At 34.9% G+C, this 21546-nt stretch overlaps 1 protein-coding gene across 5 annotated transcripts in view; it reads left to right on the forward strand.

Moving 5' to 3' along the window:
* The window catches only part of LRP1B (LDL receptor related protein 1B), a 1884722-nt gene that overhangs the window by 316903 nt on the left and 1546273 nt on the right, over window positions 1-21546 (forward strand). For all 5 annotated transcript variants that reach the window (XM_084998912.1, XM_084998914.1, XM_021076285.2 and 2 more), the window contains one exon: window positions 12052-12174. In XM_084998912.1, coding sequence (XP_084855038.1) covers window positions 12052-12174 — 123 coding nt within the window. The remainder of the gene's footprint in view (window positions 1-12051; window positions 12175-21546) is intronic.

A 21546-nucleotide genomic window follows, 5' to 3' on the forward strand; every position in this document is an offset into this window, starting at 1 on the left:
TTTATAGATCTGAAACTCAAGCACATAGAATCTTGGGTAATATCCAGCAGGTGGAAAAGATTTGAGAAAAAAGCATTGAGACCTATTTTGGAAGTATAAGGTCAGTGCACAGTCTCGGTAGTTTAAAGCAGGGTGAATAATAACTGTTTATGTTTCTAAGTAGATTTCTTCAGTCCATCATTTGTATTACTACACCTTTATATGTAGGATGTCATGGTGGTTTGTTACAACAACTGAAGGCACTGCTGGTAATGCCTAAAGGTCGATGGTGCTAAATTTACTCCTGATGAAAAACTTGTTGCTCTCAAAATGCTGGTAATCCCTAAACTGAAATAAAAACAACAAAAGCAAAAAACAAACCAAAAAAACTCCCTTAGTGGTTATGACAACAGGCTTGATCATGCCTTTTTCTAGTTGGGTGACATTCTAAACAGTCTCATATTTGATTTGCAAGATGCAAATAACATATTTTTTGTGAATACTAAATGAAATACACAAATCCTTTAATTGAGCATATGGTATATTGTGAACATTCAATAACTATTACCATTAATAGTATCACTGTATTATCTCCCACAAAAGGAGTCTTTTCAAAATCTAGCAACTTAAAATAACAGAGTAAGAAGTCTTACTAAGTAGTCGTGAAGAGCATATTAAAATATTGACTATATTCAAGCCAAACAATGTGGATATTCAGCCTATTTTTCCAGCCTATCTTTGACACATAAACAAAACTTCAGATACATTAAACACTTGATATTCTGGTCTATTCAATGTTTTTCATATTTGATCTTCTTTATGCTTGGAATGCCATTCCCCATCCAGTCAGCTTGGCAATCTCACATTCTTTTATTAAAATGATTGCAAAATCCCCTTTTCTGGGAAGCTTGCCTCATACCTGTATCAGTTACTTCTAATTGGTAGTGAAATTAACCAATGCACCATGGCTAAGTAATTAAGGAGATTGAGTGCATAAGGTAGCAAAATGTCTAGAAATTAGCCAGATGGGGTTCAGAGGCACTACAGGTTAGCCAAACAATATGATTCAATGTGCAGGTACTGAGTATCTTTCCACTTTGCCATCCTTACTGTGTTGGTCTTGTGCCCCAGTCTTATTTATCCTCATGATTCCAAGATGGTTGTGGCTGCTCCAAATTTCCAATGGTAAGCACACTCTGTACCTCAGTCATCATTAATCAACAATGGGGCACATGGCCATGTCCTAGTTATTAGAAAGAGTGGAAAAGCAAGCATATGGCCTTCCATGTCTCTATAGTGGGAAGTCAGATTTTCACAAATGGTGAAAGTAACTATTGGATAGGCAACTAAAAAAGTATGTTCTGTATGTCCTCTCTTCATCTCAGTCCCTGACTCTAGTTGTCCAGAACAGGAGTTGAGCCATTTTCAGTGCTCCTTCAATACTCTAGATGCACTTGTATTTGCACTTACTACACATTATTGTAAATATTTATATTTTTCTTTACCTCTCAGCAATTTGTGGGTAAAAATCCCATTGCCTCCATCATTATGTTCTCATTACCTCTTTTGGGTTACAGTAAATGAGTATTAATTAAATTAATAAGTTTAAACTATTTTTAAATAGAGAACAAGACACTATGGTTGAAAAATATGTAAAGTAAAAAATTATATAAAGTCAAAATAAGAACTTGAGATAAGTAAAATTGTAGTCTTTGAAGAGCCCTTAACAGTTAAAAAACAGCATAAGGAATAGAGATGTTGCATCATCCCTGAAAGAGCCAAAGCCTAACCATCTGCTTCACATCTCACTAAGCCTGGAGATGAGAAAAAAGATGTGAATTTTGGTACCCCCTGGGAGACTGGATGAGGATCATACAGGATTTAGAGAATAGAACTTGCAGGGAAATGTCAATAATTTAGGCTTATTCTTTTATATTTAAGGAGACTTGTCAAAATTGTTTCCTTCCTTAAAAAATGCAGTATGTGAAATAACTCTGCAGATTCATTTCAAAGGGCTTTTGAGAAAGGGAAGGGAAAAAGGAAATCGAGCATTTCTATTGAAATTTCAGAAAAGGACACAGAACTGCAAAGCATTAGTCTAATGACAATAAAAACTTGAGTCAACCATGTTGAATGCACCAGTTTTCTTCCACTGAAAAATATATCTTTGTCTCTTGCTAAATAAAAAACCAAGTTTTTAACTCTTGGTATTTTTTTCCTTTTCCTTGGTAAAGAAGCAGTTCCAAACAAGTCTATGCTGAGTGCTTTACAATTTTCCATATCACTGCTGGAAAAAAATAAAAACAAAAACAAGGAACCATCTAGTGTTAAATGATCAAGGGAAAAAAATTTCTCCTTGAAAATTAAATGTCAAATTGAATTTGAAATGTTTACATAGATACTTTGCATTTGTTCATTATGATAGAAATGATAAATGAACAAAGCTTCCTGAGTATAAAGTACTTTAAATTTTCAATTTTGTCTTGGTTTTATACAAGATGTTCTCATAAGTACAATGCCATTTGCAGCACCAAAATACTTGGTGCTTAATAAGGCATAGAATGTTTGCAAATTTGGAACCCAATAGAAAGTACACAAATATGCAATTAATTACAGTGTTCTCATAATAGAAAGATATCACATTTTTGTACTTTCTCATCTAATGAACATTTATACCTGTATGCACATCCACACACATGCACTTCCCAATTCGTAAATTTCCCAGTCATGGATGTCATTTATTTGAGCATTTATACAGGTTTCTTTTTTTAAATAAAATTCTGTCACGTGCTCATAGTCATTATTGCTTCCTCTAGTCCTGTGCAGATGTCTTTTGACCATAATTTAACATCAAGAAGAAGAAAAGATGTTTTAAATAAGTAGCGTTCAAACTAATAGAAAGCAATTTTGAAGAAAAAAGACAAATTAATGCTAAAATAGTTGGTAGTTTGCTTGCTTCCTAATTTTTTTTTATTTTTTAAAAAATAAAATTGAAGTATAATTGATTTAAAATATTGTGATAATTTATGCTGTACAACAAAGTGATTCAGTTATACATGTACATGTATCTATCCTCATTCATATTCTTTCCCCACAAAGATTATTACAGAATATTGGGTAGAGTTCTCTGTTGCTATACGGCAGGTCCCAAATGGCCAATCATTCCATATACTACAGTGTGCATATGCCAATCCCAAGTCCCCAGTCCATCTTTCCTCCCTCCCTCACCTGTCCCCTTTGGTACCCATAAGTTTTTCAAAGTCTGTGGGTCTGTTTTTGTTCTGCAAATAAGTTCATTTGTGTCCTTTTTTTAGATTCTGCAGATAAGAAATACCATAGGATTTTTGTCTTTTACTGTCTAACTTCACTTAGTATGGTAATCCCAAATCCACCCATGTTGCTGCAAATGGCTTTATTTCATTCTTTTTTTATGGCTGAGTAATATATTCTATTATATGTGTGTGTGTGTGTGTGTGTGTATGTGTGTGTGTGTGTGTGTGTGTGTGTGTATACCAATCATCTTCATCCATTCCTCTTCCTACTAATTTACTTAGACTTGTATAAGTGGTATCTGGACTGTGAGATAACTGGGGTCTGGTATTAGCTTCCTATTGCTATTGTAACAAATCCCCATAAATTTAGTGGATTATAGACTCACAAGATTGTTACCTTAGAGTTCTGGAGGTTAGATGCTCTAACTAATGTCATAGGACTGAATTCTTTTGGAGGTTCTAGGTAAGAACCTGTGTCTTTGCCTTTTCCAGCTTCTAGAGGCTGCCTGCATCTCTTGGTTCATGGCTGCTTCCTCAGTTCGCTCTAGCTTCTGCTTTTGTGCTCACATCTTTTCTCCCCTCTGATTTGTCCCTTATCAGAAAGCTTGTTATGACCTTGAGTTCACCTTGATAAACTAGGATAGTCTCCTCACTTCAAGAGTCTTAATCACATCTGTCACATGTCACCATTCATAGTAAGGTGACATGTTCAGAGTTCTGGGAACTAGGATGTGAACATCTTTGAGGTACCCTTATTCAGCCTTTGGGGTCTTATTTAAGAATTTGATTAGCTTCTCTTCATCAGTCTTAGCTTCAGAGGTAACAGAACTTCAGGTAGAGTTACGTGCTATTTTTAAAATATAGGAATATGTGTACACATTGGATGAGTGTGTGTGCTCATATGTCTGCATTACAGGTAATTAAGTTTCTAAATTGTCGATAGTGACTCAGCAGGACAATAGGAATTATGAATTAAAAATCATATTATCACGTAAATATGGATACCTTTCATTACTAATTGTCTTTCGAATTAAGGCCTGGGCACATTTTTAAGGATAAATTCAATGTAGGTAAATGATGCCATAAATTACAATCTTATTTAATATGATATGGTTTACTTTTCAATCAGCTACAATATTTGTGAAGGAGATATATTTTCTTACTTAAATGAAACTTCCAAGTTTGACCCTTTTTGATCTACCTTCTGTATACCAATCTTCCCAAATGTGTATAATTCAGACACATTTTTTGTATTCTTATTAAGCATGGACCGAAAATGGTGAGTTTCATTTTATCTTACACTTAAAATAATGGTAATCCTAAGGAAATTCTCTTTTTTTAAAAATACTATTGCTGATGTATTTGGCTAAGTTGCCTTTGTACAACCAGCTATTGTAAAAGTGTAATTTTCAGAACCATCTTTAGGAGACTCTGGAGGTTAACATTGAATCTCCCTCAAGTTTGATTTTTAGTTTCCATGGATGCTTTAATTTTATATGCTGTAATATTTTTCTATTCAGGGTATTTTATTTTAAGCATGGGAAAACTTAGCTTTATTTTAGTGATTAACTAAATAAAGCTATTTATCATTCTGATAATAAAACAAAAACCACTGGTATTACCTTGGCTTTTCTTTTCCTCTTCTCTTAACCGAAATAATGCATACATTTTTATAGAAAATTTGATTTTTTTTGCATTAAAATCACTTTATTGGGGCAAATGTGAAGTCTAAGACAGAAGCCTTTGCCCTCCAGGAACTCATCATCCAGTAGCTACCATACATAAAGCAAAACACAGAAGCATCTTCTTGGTGGTTTGAGTGGAATGTTATGGAATCAGTGATGAAGGAAGAAAAAGTTCATTGTAGAAGTTTCAATTAAAAGAATTAAAAAGTCTTCACACTCTCAGGCAGGACTAGAATTTTGTTACATGGGAAAGGACATTCTAATCAAATGAATAAACACGTACATTATATACAATGATAGATAAAATGGTGTTTTGAGGGAAAGTGAATAGAACAGTATGGAGAGCTAAATATGTATGTTGAATGGTGAAAGGATATTAGCAAAAAGGATTGCAGAAAAAGTCCTTTAACCATATTATAAAAAACAATTTAAATGGAATTTTGAGCATATATTCTTCACTTATATTTGCATATTTTTCTAGCAGGTGAATATAAAGGAAAAAAATTAAAGTGGTTCCTGATACTTGATAACTAATATCATTTCTTTAATTTTACATGAGCTTTATCAAAATTTGAAGTTGAATAAGTAATACATTCTGCAGGTCTCTACAAAATTCTGTTCTTTGGGTAATGAATTAATTGCCTGTTATATGAAAAGAAGAAACATAACCTCTCTCTTTTCATAATTATGAATGTTATATTATTAACCATCCTTTAATTTAGCAATGAGATACCTATATAATAAATAAATATTTTTAATGTTGACTAAGTTCTGAAACCTAACTCGGAGCATTTTGCTAATATTTAGCTTATGCAAAACATTGTGCCTATTTATTCTTTAACTTACCTAGATTTAGTATCAGAATTCTCAGTGATTTAGTTGTTGAATCGGTACTATCGCCTTATCTTTAATTTGTAACTAGCTACCATATTGCTACCATATTTCATCATTTATATGTCCTTTAAATGTCCCTATATAATATCCCATTATACACTCAGTCCACAGACAACTTGTTGGTAAAATAACATTCTTATTAGTATTTAAATATCAAGTCAACTTTTAAGTGAAATGGCATAACAATATTATAAATTAGTTATGGTGAATGATTGAGGAGCTGGAGGCTACACAATTATTCAATAGACCCCTATTGACCGATAGTAGTTTTAGTGTTTGCCTCTGATAGTTCCTGTTTTTTGGAAACATTGAAAATAAGCAGTACATCGCGATGTTAAAGTGAGGAAGTAGAGGAGTTCCCACTGTGGCACAGCGGAAACAAAATCCGACTAAGTATCCATGAAGATGCAGGTTTGATCTTTGGGCTTGCTCAATGGGTCAGGGATCCAGCGTTACCTTGAGCTATGGTGTAGGTCGCAGAAGCAGCTCAGATCCTATGTTGCTGTGGCTGTGGCATAGGCCTGCGGCTGTAGCTCAGATTTGAGATTCGACCCTTAGCCTGGGAACTTCTATATGTCGCCAGTGCAGCCCTAAAAAAAAAAATGAGAGAGAGAGTATAAATTAGCTGGTATGGCAACTTATGTATACAAAATATTTTACCTAAGACCATCTATATCCAACTCCGAAAATATACATTTTTATTAAAATAAGTAATCAGATGTTTTCATTTAAGTGTATCAGGATTATTATATTAAGCTTTTCTCATGCTGGGATGAATCCAAACTCAGTCAACTTTATAGGCTATGGTTTTCCTAATCTCTTCATGTCTTTTGATTGCAAGAGCTATTATTATAAAGAGATATACATGGTACTAGCTTTGATCTTCTTCCTTAGGGATGTAAGCGAAACTGCCTGCATATTCTCTTATAAGCTTCTTGTTTTAATTGTAGTGTATAGTATTACACTTCATACAATAGGAAGACATTTAAAATAAGATTAGTTTGGCTATCTCAGAAGTGTGGCATGAAGCATTAAATAGGATAAATGGAAAATACACATAGATCTAACATATTGAGCTTCTGATTCAAGGAACTCAATCTAGTGTATATATTTTTAAATAATCACCTTGAAATACTGAAAATTCATTCACTTGAATCCTATAATAAATGCTTTTAAAAACTGACCTTGAAGTGGAATATCTAGCTGAAAAAATAAATAGGTGTTTTGTAGCAAGCTCTTCTTAACTGCTATTTCCTAGAGGAATAAAATAAAACTGTCCCCAAAATTGCAACAATGCAAATTCACTTGTTGGAATTGCTTAGCAAAGTTTGGAACTTGCTTAGCAAGCTGATAACATAGGCTTATTAAGGAAATCCCCTTAAGTATAATTTACACCTTAAAAAAAATTTGTTTTGAATCATGATGGTTTTCTGAATAAATCTGTATACTATATGTGTGGCTGTGTATTGAAGATGGGTCATTTGCATATTTTCCCAAGGGACTTTCTTCTGGGATTTTTCCAAGGAATTATTCTGTATCTATGGCTCAATGCAGGTGAACAACTGGACATTAATACAAAACAAAATGGACAGCATACTCAACTGTCAGATATATACTTTTCAACCTTACCTGGATTCCCATTGCTGTTAGAAAGAAATTTCTAGGTGATGCACTTTCTGATTCCCTACGCTTATTCTAAAACTTTACTGCTTCTTCCAGTTCTACCTTCTTCAAATTTCAAAAGTTAGTCTTGTTGAGTTCTTTAAAAAAACACAACCAGGTAAGAATACCTTAACCTTTTTCCCTACCAGCTAATAATGTATCTAATGTATCTATTTCATTTTTCTATCCTTTCTTCCTCAGAGCAAGTGCTCCTACTATTGTTTAGATTTTTATTCCAGCCATGTCAGTTCTTGGAAACTACTGCACTTTCCTATCTTTTTGGGGCCTCCCTCCAGTCTCTCTTCCTTCAGTGGCACCTTTTCCCCAGCCTACAAGTCTGCTCCATTGTTTTAGAATTTCATTGCACTTAAACTTTGTCACTGGTGACCCCCTTCTTAAATTCATTCCAAAAATTTTCCATGATTTGGGGAAATAATCTTTCCCTTTGCCCTCTTCTCTTATATCTCTAGCTAATGTCTGTCTCCTCTGTCCTCTTGCCTGACCTTCTCTTACTTTGTTGCCTTTCTCTCCCATCTCTCCCTGTCCCTGCTCTTTCTGTCTCATCTCCTTCCCCCACCTCGCTTTCATTTCATCTCAGTCTATTCCTATATTTTTCACTGTCTCCAGTTCTTTTCAGTGTTTTTAGTTTTGGTCACTCTCCTGAATTTCAGACTTCAATGTGTCACTGCCTATTGCATATTTATTCTTGGATGTCTCCCAAGTACTTCATACTCGGTATATTCAAAAAAAAAAAAAAAGTTGAAAAGTCACACATTTGGGGTCAGAGATCTGAATTTAAGATTTTGACATTTAATGAGATGGTGAAAATATATTTGACGTCAGTTTCCTCATGAAATACTGTCTTGAAATTCCATTTTACCAACACATTTATCCACACAGCTATTCCCTTTCACCTGCATTATTGCAGTAACATCCTAGTTGACCTCCCTGCTTCTTCCTTCATTTCACTGCATCTATTTTCAACACAGTAACCAGAGCAATCCTTTACAAAAATAAGTTAGATAATGTCGCTCTACTCAGAACATTCCAGTGAGTACCCATCTTGATTTGTTGTAAAACTCAGAGCTTTCATCTGTCACCCTCAACCCCATATTCCCTGATTTCCTGACCTCAATTCTTTCTACTTTTTCTTTTTCTCTAGCTACTCAGACCTCCTCAGTGTTCCTTACATTTTCTGGGCTCCCTCTTGCCACAGGTTCTCAAAGCATGATCTTTAGCACATGATCTTTTTTTCAAATGAGTGAAATGAATATCACTCTCACCTTCTATAAATGTTTATTCAAATTTCACATTCCCTGTGAACATATTCTCTGATCATCTTATCTAAAATTGTATGTTCATCCTGTCTCCAATTCTTAGTCCTCAAAAAAAAATTTTTTATTTTTTCTCTGTGGGATTTATCTTGTAATATACATTGCCATTAACTCATTTATTTTGTTTTTGTTTCTATCCTCCACCATGATGACCAGGAATTCTATTTTGTTTTTCTCACTGTTGTATCCTCGGTACCTAGAACATAGTAGAGGCTTGGTGATATTTGTTGAATAAATAAATGAATGAAGAAATGAAGGTATTAGGGGAAGATTGCTTTTTGAGGTGCAGAGTGCTATAAAAATACTATTTATTCCTATTATTATTCCACTGTCCCTCCAACCAGGCTCAAATGCATTTACACACACATGCAGTATCTTCTTTTTTTCCCACCTATGTCTTATGTTGGTTTTTTAGACACCATGTAATCAACTCCTGAGGCTATTTACCTGGAGACATATTTCAGCTTTTCAAACATTTAGTCACGATTCCTAAATCCTATGTTACATAATTTAGAGCAGATTCTCCTTTTCAATCTCCACTATTTACCCCAATCATCTCGAATTTTCTCTATACAAATGCGATTGTCTCCTAATAGATAACTTTTTAGCATATTTTATCATAAATGCCCTTTCTTAGTTACTTTTGCATGGCCTCAAATTATTTACGGAATGTTTCCTGTGCTAAGTAAACAAGATCCTTCATTACTGACCCTGACCTATGTTTCTGAAACACTTTTTTCCCAGCATCATAAATTGTTCTGAATGGCCCTTTTTATTTCTTTATACTTCAGCAAATATTTTATTGATTATTTACTACTTTAGTCCCCATACAATGGCATTTAGCGAGGTACCATCTTTCCCCCTTTCCTTGTAGCAATTTGTTATAGTTTGGGGAGAATGAAGGAAGAGAAAGCCTAGCACCTCAAAATCACAGGTCAAATGCAGAGTAGCTATAGGTATAATGAACAGACTTTCTGATTTTTCTGGCGTGGACTTGGTTTATACTTGTTGCCCAATGTAGTTATTGATATCTTCCTTCACTCCCTTTTTGGTGAAAAATCACATTGTGTTTATCTATAAGCAAAAATAATTTTTAATTTTATCATATGCTCTTTCCCTGCATTAACTACAAAAGTTACATGCTGTCTAAAATAAAATTTAACTGCCCTCCTTCTAGCACTGGAAAATGCTTATAAATGTCACACATGATGTTTGGTGGAAAAACTTAGATCTTATAACCTGAATGTCATTTCAATTTTAATAGAAAACATTTGTCTCTGGGAGCTCCTGTTGTGGCTCAGTGGGTTAAGAACCTGACTAGTAGCTATGAGAATGTGGGTTTGATACCTGGCCTCACTCAGTGCATTAAGGATCCGGTGTTGCTTAAAGCTGTGGTGGAAGTTACAGATGTGGCTTGAATCTGGTATTGCTGTGGGTATGGTGCAGGCCTGTAGCTGCAGCACCCGTTTGAGCCCTAGCCTGGGAATTTCCGTATGCCACAGGTACGGCCATAAAAAGCAAAAAGAAAAAAGCAAAAAAAAAAAAGGAAAGAAAATGTTTCCTTAAATGGATTTTAATAGTTACTGCCTTAGCAGTTTTTATTACTCTACTCCTTTTCTGGAGTGTCTTATATTCATTCTCCATTTATTTATATCCTACCAACCTTTAAGTAATGCTTACATCCCCAAAATTTTATTTGTATTTGTCTCCATCTGTCTCTACCTGTGATCTCCCCTTTTAACACGTATTCATATCATTTATTGACAACTTTTTGTATATAATGTACATTTTTCCCGCTTCTAAATCTGTTGGTGCAAGTAGTCTCCTGAATCTTTCATGACAAAGATGGAAACTTTTGCATCTTTGATTCTAAAAGCACCAACTCTAAGACTGAATTCAGAGTGCCCACTAGCAACCTAATATAAAAAGCAACAACCATTATGATAGCAATGGTTATAAGGATGGTATTGATGGTTAATTTATTGAAAAATGTAATAAGATAAAATATGTGAATTTTAAGGAAATGATTTGAGAGTGGGAAAAAAAGTTAATTGTACATTAAAGATGTGTGTTTTTGTAGTTGGGTGTGTTTATAAAGTATATTTCTTAAAAGTTACTTTGGGGTCAGGGAAGAGCTTGAGGGAGAGAAAGGAAGGACATACCATATTTTATCAAACCAGTAAGTGAAAGATATGCCATTATTGGTATATTGGTAGGGGAAAAATCTAATTAAGCTATGGTATAGTGCATTCATATCACCTAGAATTTGTATCCATATATGTTGAAAGACATATTTACTGATTGATTATTTTTATCTTGGATCATTCCTGTATATGCATAACAAAGAATAAGTGATACCAAATAGCTAATATTTCTAACATTCCTTCACACTAAGAGGTCATTGGTTATAAGAAACATTTCTGTTTCAGACTTGTTAAAATACTTAAAAAATAAATATTTTATTGAATGGATTGATGGTGCATAAATAAGAATACTGCAAAAAAAAAAAAGATTTGATGAGTTTACTAGGACTGAGGAAAGGTAATAGATCCTAAATATTCTGAAGCAATGGAAGGAAAATAATGGACTTTCTGGATACAATCAAGTGTAGAAACCTGAGTTAGAGCAATGCTTTCTGGAATTTTACTATCACTCTCTGCCCAATAGGAGAAGCTGTCAATCAGAAAGCTGAAGTGAAAAGGAGAAAAAATATTATGATGTTGGCAATCCAATAGATATAGAGCCATGAAGCTCCAGCATCAGGATCAATGGTTAAGAACCAAATACTAAGAGATGGCATATAAGTACATAGTCAGTAATTTAAGTAAACAGTATTAAGAGATTTTCTCCCTCTTGGACCAGAGAAATTATTTTCTGCTCAAGACTTCTGCTTTGGATCAACATCTTCGATGAAACCTGCTTGCTGGGTTATCTCTCTGCTTTAACTGACACGAAAAACCTCTAGTCCTAAATACGAACAGAATTCTCCACTCTCTTCAGGATAGACTATTGGAGACCATGGCAAAGTGAAGTCTCAAAATTATGTGCTTGAGCTGAGTGGATAAAATCAAGAAAAATAATTGCTTTGGCTTTGTTGATGAACATACAATGTGGATCACATTCATGTATCTTTTATGCATTGTTTTCTCACACTTCATCTTTGTACTGCTCTTGTGTTCATGTTCAGATCATTCATATTTTATTTTGGAACACTTTCACTTTCAGATCAGCAGTCGTGTGATCCTGGTGAGTTTCTTTGCCACGATCATGTGACTTGTGTCTCCCAGAGCTGGCTGTGTGATGGGGACCCTGACTGCCCTGACGATTCAGACGAGTCTTTAGATACCTGTGAGTAGAAAGGTTCTCCTGCCATTCAGATTTATCTTACCTGTGAAACCAAATGTCAGGTGTTCGCACGGATGACTGCTATTTCAGTTTATTCTTATTTTTTTTCCAAATAGCCTAAGGAATTTAAAATCTTTTGTTTGTGTTTCCTTTAATATGACTATGTGAATGAGAGCATAAAATGCAGTTTTGTAGTGTGAATTAACTTATGAAGGGAAGAAAACACAAGGTTAATTATTTCAATGTTGTTGTGTTACTCCTAAAAAACACTTACTTCAAGAGAATGTTACTACTAGAAAAAAAAGACTTTAAGAGGAAAAAAAAAAAAAAAAAAAAAAAAACCTTTAAAACAGCACTAAAATGGAATGAGTTTCTCTCTAACCGTTTATATCACACATTTTGAGACAGAGGAGCACATAGAAGGAATTTTGAACTTTAGTTCCCAAATTATTTCTATTTATATCCAAGGTTGTGCACGTGTTTTCTTTCAAACCTGAAAGATAGAAACTATTTTTGTCCATCCATGCAGTAAGAATCTTTGACCTTATACTATCAGATTAGGAAGCTCTTAATACATGTGAATCCTAATTATAATTGTACCATTGTTGTCTAACTTGGAGGCCATTGAAGGTTTTGCCCTTGTGAAAAATGCTACTACATCAAAATTGTAAATAATAACAGGACCACAGCTAAATCTGCCACACTTTCGTTTAAATACCCACTATCATAAAGAGTAGGCAGCATCCCCTAAATATTGATATTCCTGGCACTTCTAATATCAGTCTTTGATTCCCCTGCAAACAGGTATGTCAATTTATCAATATTATCCTCAAAGCAACTACATAGTCCTGTGAAATCAACATGAAAAAAGAAAAATCTATCATCCTATTGCTTGATATTGTAGAGATAACATTTTTTGGTTCCATTTTCTACTATTATCTACTGTAAGTCTTATATATGGGATAAATATGTTTTGATGAAAATCTCGGTAATAGAAAGCAGAGGCAATGTGTATTCATTTTCTTTATGTTTGATAGTGTTTTTAAAATTTCTCAACATATGGGTACTTGAATATTTGCATTAAGTGCTTTTTGTAAATTTGAACAGATCACTTTTTCCATAGGAAGAGGTTGTAGTTGTTTAGGACATTTTTAATATTCACCAATTTAATTCTGAAAACTTTGACTAGACTCTTGTAACATAGATAATGTCCTAGTCCTGCAATTGATTAATAGGATTAATAGGAAAATACTCTAATAGAGAAATAAAATATGATAAATCCATACAAAAGAATATAACCTAGCAATAAAAAAAAGAATGAAGTACTTATGTAGGCTACATTGATAAATCTTGAAAGCATTATGCTAAGGAAAAGAAGCCAACCACAAAGGACCACAGATTCTATGATTCCATTCATACAAAATATTTCAAATAGGCAAATTTAAAGAGACAGAAAGTAGATAAGTGGTCACCAGTGGTCAGTAGGATAGAAAGGAATGAGGAATGACTGCTAATGAGTTTGGGGTCATTTCAGAGGTGATGAAAATGTTCTAAAGTTAGATTGCAGTGATGTTTGCATGAATCTCTTAATATATTTAAATACATTGAACTGTGAATATTAAATTGGTGAATTGTATGGCATGTGTATTATATCTTAACAAAGTTGTTTAAAATGGAAAAATAAGAAGAAAAAATATCAAAATTATGCATATGGATGCCGATGGCACAGTAACATGCAAAGACAATCATAACAAAATGCTCTGGCCATGAAATATACAAGTAGTTGTGTTACACTTCATATATTTAAATAATGGGACTTAACTCTATCTAAGTCTTAGCCTTCCTCTATTTAAGTGCAATAGAGGAGTTCTGTCCTTGTTAGTCACAAGGAAGCGTTACCATGGCATAATCAAAATCAAAAGTTAAGTTAGATTTTGGAGTTTTGAAGTCTTGCATTTCTGCTCTGATCCTCCTGGAAAATTCCTGTTGGGAAACATGACAGAGACATGGGATAAATTTGTGGAATCCCTTTGCAGGAAGGCAGGTTGAAGGGGAAATGCCCTGGAACTGTGTACCAGGCACAGGGCAAAAGGAATTGAGAAGAAGCCATTGGATAGCTTGTTTAGACAGGAGTTCCCTTCATGTTGTTGAAGAACAGAGAATAAAGATGTTGCCTTTGTACTCAGGAGGTAGCTCAGTAGGAGAATCAGACTGGAGAGGATTTGTGGAACAGAGGAGAAGCAAGGATTTTTGTGGTCAAAAGCATAACTCAAGGAGAAAAGTGACCTTGAAGTGAATGCCAAAGTGGGTGGATGACAAGTTTTCACTCCAAGCCCCCACTCCCATGCCCACCTTGTGCCTGTAGAGACATGGCCAATACAAACAAGGCCACACCAGTGGACTAGACTTGTGTTTGTCTGCCAGGATCTGCCCTGACTCATTGAGCATCTTCTCCGAAAGGTCAGTGTCTCCACTACAATGTTTTTTAAATATTTTGAATATCCATGTAGCCCAGAAGGTAGACACCATTTTGAATTTGGGGTGGGGGGAAAGTAAATCCTTCAATACACAGAGATTAGGGGATTTGGCAGAATGAGACTTCAAATTAGAAATTACATGTGGATTAATCAAAAAGAGATAGATTTTTCCGTTATTTAGTTTTTAAGATGAAATTCATACCTTCTCAAGATATTTTTGGCAGTTTTTTAAAGTATGTGGTTATTTCCCTCAAAATTTGGTGAATTTAATTTTAAAATGTTTTCCCATTTTGGCCATTCTTATCCTACACTTGGACATTAAAATTGCTAAAAGAGCCTCAAGAACAGCACTCAAAAAAAATTACCAATGTAACTAATAACAAAGAGAGAAAATACTTTTTTTTTTTTTAACCTAAGTGTTTAGTCTGGACAACATTTTTGGATCTACATTTAATTAGCCTATTTCAGATAAGTGGTTTCAGTCAATACCAACTGAAATCTGGACAGGCATAGTGAAAAAGCTTTATGAAAAATATCAGACTTTTTCAAATTTAAATTTCTCAAGCCAGATGTTCACAATTACCATTTTCCCTAATCATAGTGCTTTGTAATGTGTTGTTTTATAACATTCATATGCAGTCATCACTGATCTACATAAAATAATTGCATAAAAATATATGTACTTTTATAATTATATGAATGTATGTATTCAACGTGAAAGATAAATACTAGAAATCAAAAACCTTGAAGACTGGTTCTTAAGAAGGGCAATTTTGTGCTCAGTGTGTAAATAGAAGTATGTCATCATCTTTGATTTGAAGACAAAGTATGTTGTATCTACAAAATATTAGATGAAAACCGCTGATGCAATACACTCATTTTCCCTAAATCCACTTAGCCTTTAAAATGATAAGCAGACCAATATAGCATAGAATTTATTATGACATTGTGAAAGCTCTGTAATAACAAAATTCTAACAACAACAAAAAAAATGGATATTATCCAGGAAGAGGAATAGCTTTATTTGTGAGAGGTTGATGACTGAAATGCTTTAGAAGATAAACATGCAGACAGAAAAACAAAGATAAAGGAAATGAAATGAAATTTTGATGTTTGAGAATCTGAGAGGTTAAAGACAGGCACATTTTTTCTTCCTCTTTTATGTTTGTTTAGGCCCAGGTTGTAGGGATACTTTCTAATATTCATGAGGTGGAAGTTAATTTTCACTAACAGAAATGCCGATCGAAAAAACTCCTCTTGTGTGGTGTTGACTGACTACTAAGTTGGCTGCAGGTTGGGATGAGTTTTCTAAAATATGAAATTAGAGAAATTTAATAATTTATATTTTTGCTGTTGACTTTGAGACATGGTTCTTTAACCTTATATTACAAATGAAAGCCTTTATTTCTCTACATTATTTGAAGAAATTTGTCTAGTATCTAAATAGCTAACCGTCTTTGGATCCTATGAGGGGATGAGAATAGAAAATCAAGAAAATCAGCATCTTCCGACTCAGTGCTTTCAATCCAGTTGTTAGTCTAGCATTAACAATGGTGAGAATTAAAGTGAATAGTGGAGATGTTATTTGCAGAATGAAAACTTGGTACCACCTGTGACAGGGAAGTCTTCCTAAAAGGCACTTTTATTCCGAGGTATTCAATATATACTTTCTTCTAGGATTTTCTGTTGAATACTTAATGAAACTTCCTTTCCAACAACCAGTTTCAGCAGATGTGTGGTCTTCTGTGGCAATCTGATATTTATATATTAAAATTAGATTCTTTCTTTTAAGTCAGGGAAATTTTATCTGCTCTTTCTCCTTCTTCCTTGTTGCCTTCCAATACTCTCCCCCACTTCAGAAAATCCTTTATAGAGACTTCTACTAGATGGTGTTATGGATATAATGACTCATTGACCAACTGGGAGTATCAAAATGGTGTTATTTGAGGCTAAGATTTGCAACCTGGATAGTTGTGATAATTTTCCTATTGACTCTGTCCTGTATTTCCTCAGGGATCTGCATAATTTTTATGCCAAAGACCATTAAGTAAATATTTGAGGTTTCCTGAGATTATATGAACTTTGTTGCATACTCCTCTTTTTTGAGTATAAAACACTTAAAATGGAAAAAAAAAAAAAAAATCCCAGCCTACACTCTGTACAAAAACGGGTCACAGGCTGGATTTGTCTTGGAGGCTGTAGTTTGCTAAACCCTATTGTAGTGTCAGAACCACATCTGCTGTTTTCTGCTGTACTCTGTACTCTGTGGAGGTGAGTCTGTGTCCAGACACCAAGACCACAGGGAACAGCATAACCAGGCACAGTGGAAGAATGTGGCATAGAGCTGTGTGTGCACCCACTGCCATATGGTGCCTGACTCAGGCAAGATGGATTTCTCTACAAAAACTGGGTTATTTCTTCTATTTTTGCAAATCTCCTTATGTGTTAGGATTGCATTCTGCAAGGAATAGAAACAGTTGCTCAACCAAATAAGGGTTTACTTTTCTCATACAAAAGGTTGCAAAAGTCAACAATCCAGGACTGAAATGGCAGCTCCAGGATGATACCAGGCTTCCTCTACCTTTCATGTTTTTAGCATGGAGCTGTCTGTCTTTTCCACCTCCTCCAATAGATAATTCCATTTCCACCAGAAAGAATGGAAAGAGAAAATAGAAACAGCAGTTGCTAGCTGAGTCTATCTGTGAGGAAAATAATAACTTTTACAGAAAGCAAACTCAGTAGGTTTCTGCTTAGATCTCCTTTGCCAGAACTGATCACGAAGTATGGGGCAAGGAGTATTTATTTCAACAGGGCTTTCCAAAATGAAATTTGTGGTTCTGCTAATAAAGAAATATGGGAGCAGTGGTATTGAGCAGTGGATGGTTTGTGCCACAGTGTCTCATCATTGTCATTTCTTCCCTTTATCTACCTTGTGACAGTAGCAGACATACTATACAATCAGGGCTTCTGAATCCCACCTTCTTGTCACCAAAGCCAATTCCTCCAAAGGAGTATCTTTGCTCTCCGGCAACTAACTTAGTTATTCCAGGTCTCCCTTACCTTATCTTTGCAATGGGCATGATAATACCTACCTCTCAGTAAAGTACTTAAAATAGTGCCTGTTCCACCCTAACACCCTCCCCCCATATTCCATTTGCCCAGAGCTCTGACTAAGCACCTTACCCTGAGGGTCTTTTGATAGAGCACCCTAATTGCCCCCCTCCCACTCTTATAGAAATTTGGTTTTGTTCTCTAAGGTTGTGGCTAGAAATAGGATTAATTGACCATATACATTAATTCAAGTGAAGGTATTAATATTTTTTATTAATTAGGTATATTACATTCAAATATTAAGACAAATATGGTATAGAGATTATTTTGGGACAGTTGACTTTTCCTAGGAACTGTTCCAAAAACACCATGTTGACAAATTGACTAAAGTTAAAATATATGGCTAAAAAACATGTTAGTCAGTCGACACTGCAGTCCCCAAATGTAGCTGTTATCTCATTTTAAGAAATGAGGAAATTGAGTTTATAGTCCCTCTGTACCCTCTAAGTTGGCTGCTATCGGTGAAAGTTGAGTTTGCATTTCTTTCATGTTGCCCTTCTTTTTATAAATACTCAGGTAAGGAAGGCTCCAACTCCTAAAAGGAACCCCTAGGCCAGTTAATTGAAAAACATAGATCCTATCCCAACAGAGTTATATCACACCAACTTTGGAGGTGATCAGTTCTAACTGAATAATGCAGTAAACACATCATGTCTCTTGGGTAATAGGAATAGAGGCCTTTGTGAAAAATGAACATGGCTGTAAGTCATTAGGGTTAGATGTGCCTCTGCATGAATCGACCATTGCTTTGATTGCATTTTCATTGTTGTGAGATTTTAAGCTTCATTGAGATAGGAGGATATTAATGAACTTCTTATATTTGTACACTGACCTTTCCCCTAGGATGAAAAGTGGAAATCCTTTCAGTTTCCTTCTAAACTTTCTTTCTTTAACATAGGTCAGAGAAATAAAATAAAATTCACGTGGGAGGTTATTAGCAAACAGATATTGCCCTTTAAAAATAAATAGCAGAATAGGACACTGAAAGTCGACTATAGGAACAATGAAATGAATGGAAGTATGGTCCTTGTTTCTAAGTAATGGTGATTTAGAGGTCACTTTGCAATGAGCTAATATATGAGAGCCACAAAGCTAAGCTTTTCGTTAGGTAGAGAAGCTGAAATGATCTTACAGATTAAAGAGAGAGCATATGAGACCCATGAGGGCAGTTTATGTCTCTTTCAATTCTTTTTGTTTTGCTCTTCATTTTATCCTGAGGCTTCCCTCTTTTGCAATGTAGAGGCCAGAAACATTGACCCTTCTTTAGTAATAAAGAGACTTCCACTTACGAGGTGCTATGAAGGGGAGACAGGAAGGTGAGGAAGAGTGTAATTGTGAATTGAAAGGGCCTGTCTAATGTTGGTTCATTTCCCTGGCACAGTGGGGATGGGTTGGGAGGGTGACATTTCCCTTCATCCTGCCCCACAGTGTGCTAACAGGTCTCTGAAAGCCTGCTCTGCAATTTTAAGCAAGTTCGATGGGAGGCATAGGTGATAAAACCGAGTGCACTACAATTCACAGGAGTAGAGCAAGACCAGCATTACAAAAGGCCTCACTCATCTTCAAGAAGTCTCTCTTTTTCGGTTTTCTGATCCCAGTTCACAGGTCATAGAATAAAAAACGGACTCATGTCCCTCAGCCTGGACTGAAACTAGAGAGAATGTAAACTTTGAAATGATGTAAAATACAGGGAGTGAAATCAAATTATTGAATGCTAGAGACAACTGTGATAAAATCTTCTTGGCTTAAGGGATGAGGTACAGTTAAACAAATGGTCTGGCAGGGCTCTATAGGGACAAAGCTGAAGGCTGATCAAGGAGTCTTCTCAGAAATGATTCAATCCATCATTTATCCACAACTAATCTAGGTTTTGGGGTTGGGGCTGAAGTCTTCTTACCTTTCATGGGTGAGAAAATTTCTTCCCAGAGGATGTTTTATTCTTTATAGTCCGTGTATAAAATTTGCATTTGACTTTCACTCAGAAGTGCTTCTAAAATGACGTATTTTGTTAAATGAAGCACTGAAGGATGTTTTGTTCTAAGAACTTATTTTAATGACAATGTCTTTTTTCTGTCACCTTTTCCCTATGTCTTCCATTATCCTTCTCTGAAAGCAGCATACAAAACCCTACTATAATATGCCTATGGAATTCTCAGTAGGACAAAAAGTATCGTCCTTCTACTAATTGCCGTATTATTGGTTCTGTTCGGGTTCATGCAGAATAATTGACTTTGGGTTGAATATTTTAAATTAAAATCTTTGTAACCTTAGCTTTTTAAAATTTTCAGGATGGGAGAAATTACTCGCAAGAGTAAAGTTCATGAGACGATGGGTAAAAACAAGGTTTAGGTGCAAAGATACCAATTCAGTAAATGCAGCTTGTTGTTCACTCATCTTGCAGGATTTATTTCTTTTATTCTTTTTTTTTTTTTAACTGAAAAATGATGCTGTGGGAAGGAAGAGTTTGATCAACTTATTTCTTGGTCAACCAAGGATTCGATACAAGAGGGGAGAATCTTTCAGCTTCCACAGATCTTTCTGGGTCTTGAACAGCAGGAAAGAAAACAAACAAGCAAATATTTTTCAACAACTCTGATGGAGTTGCCAAGATAAAATGCTTATTAATAAAAAATACTTGTCTTAGAATTCCGCATGCAGCCATAAAACTAAGAATTTCAATCTTTCACAAATAAGAATTATAGAAATGATTTATACCTGTATAGTACTTTGACAATTTAAGGACATATACATTAGAATCATTAAATATCTTTTGACATTACAACTTTTTTTGAGAAAAATAAGCCAGGTATTGTGGCCATTAAAGAAAAAAAAAGAAAAAAAGAAATCTAAAGACTCTTGCTTGATCAAGAGTCTTTTAGCCAATGATTAACAAGGCTAAAATAGAAATCCAAAAATTTTATTTCCTAGTTTTCTACTATAGCACCTGTTACAGGGCTGAATTGCACCCCTTCAATATCAGTAGGCTGAAACCCTAAACTGCACCATCTCAGAATGTGAGTATACTTGTTGCTATACTTAAAAGAGATGATTAAGTTAAAATGAGTTCATTAGAGGGGGTCTTAATCCCATCTGACTAGTGTCCTTATAAGAAGGGGACATTTGGAGACACTAAGGTATTCTGGGGAGAGAGAAGACCATATGAAGACACAGTGAGAGGCTGGAACTCTGCAATGCAAGACCTTGGAGGAAACATCTTGATCATAAACTTTTAGCTTCAAAACAGAGAGGAAATAAATTTCTGCTGTTTAATCCACTTAGTCTATGGTGTGGAAGCACTAGCAGATTAATATAGAATCTATATTATGTTATGGAAGCACTAGCAGATTAATATAGCATCCTACTATATATCAGTTAACATTTGATTTATTTTATATCAATGTAAAGAATAATGGAACAATTTAAAAACTCTCATGAGTTCCTGTTGTGGCTCAGTGGGTTACAAGCCTTGCTAGTGTCCATGAGGATATGGGTTTGAACCGACCTTGCTCAGTGGGTAAAGGACATGGCATTGCTGTGAGCTGTGGTGTAGGTTGCAGATGTGGCTCAGATATGGCATTGCTGTGGCTATGGCGTAGGCCAGCAGATGCAGGGCTAATTCAACACCTAGCCTGGGAACTTCCATATGCCATAGGTGTGGCCCTAAAGAGCAAAAAGTCAAAAAATAATAAAAAAATAAAACCTCTCCCTTTTCCTTGAAGTTGTGTATGAACTAACAGAGTACTGAAATTAAAGGCTTTAATAAAAGATACAAAATGAAGTCACCAGT

The sequence above is a fragment of the Sus scrofa genome, chromosome 15 (genome assembly GCF_054392235.1).
Source record: "Sus scrofa isolate SSC_HxYL_T2T_F1_AM1 chromosome 15, Sscrofa_HxYL_maternal_Yorkshire_Landrace_v2.0, whole genome shotgun sequence".
Taxonomy (NCBI): Eukaryota; Metazoa; Chordata; class Mammalia; order Artiodactyla; family Suidae; genus Sus; species Sus scrofa.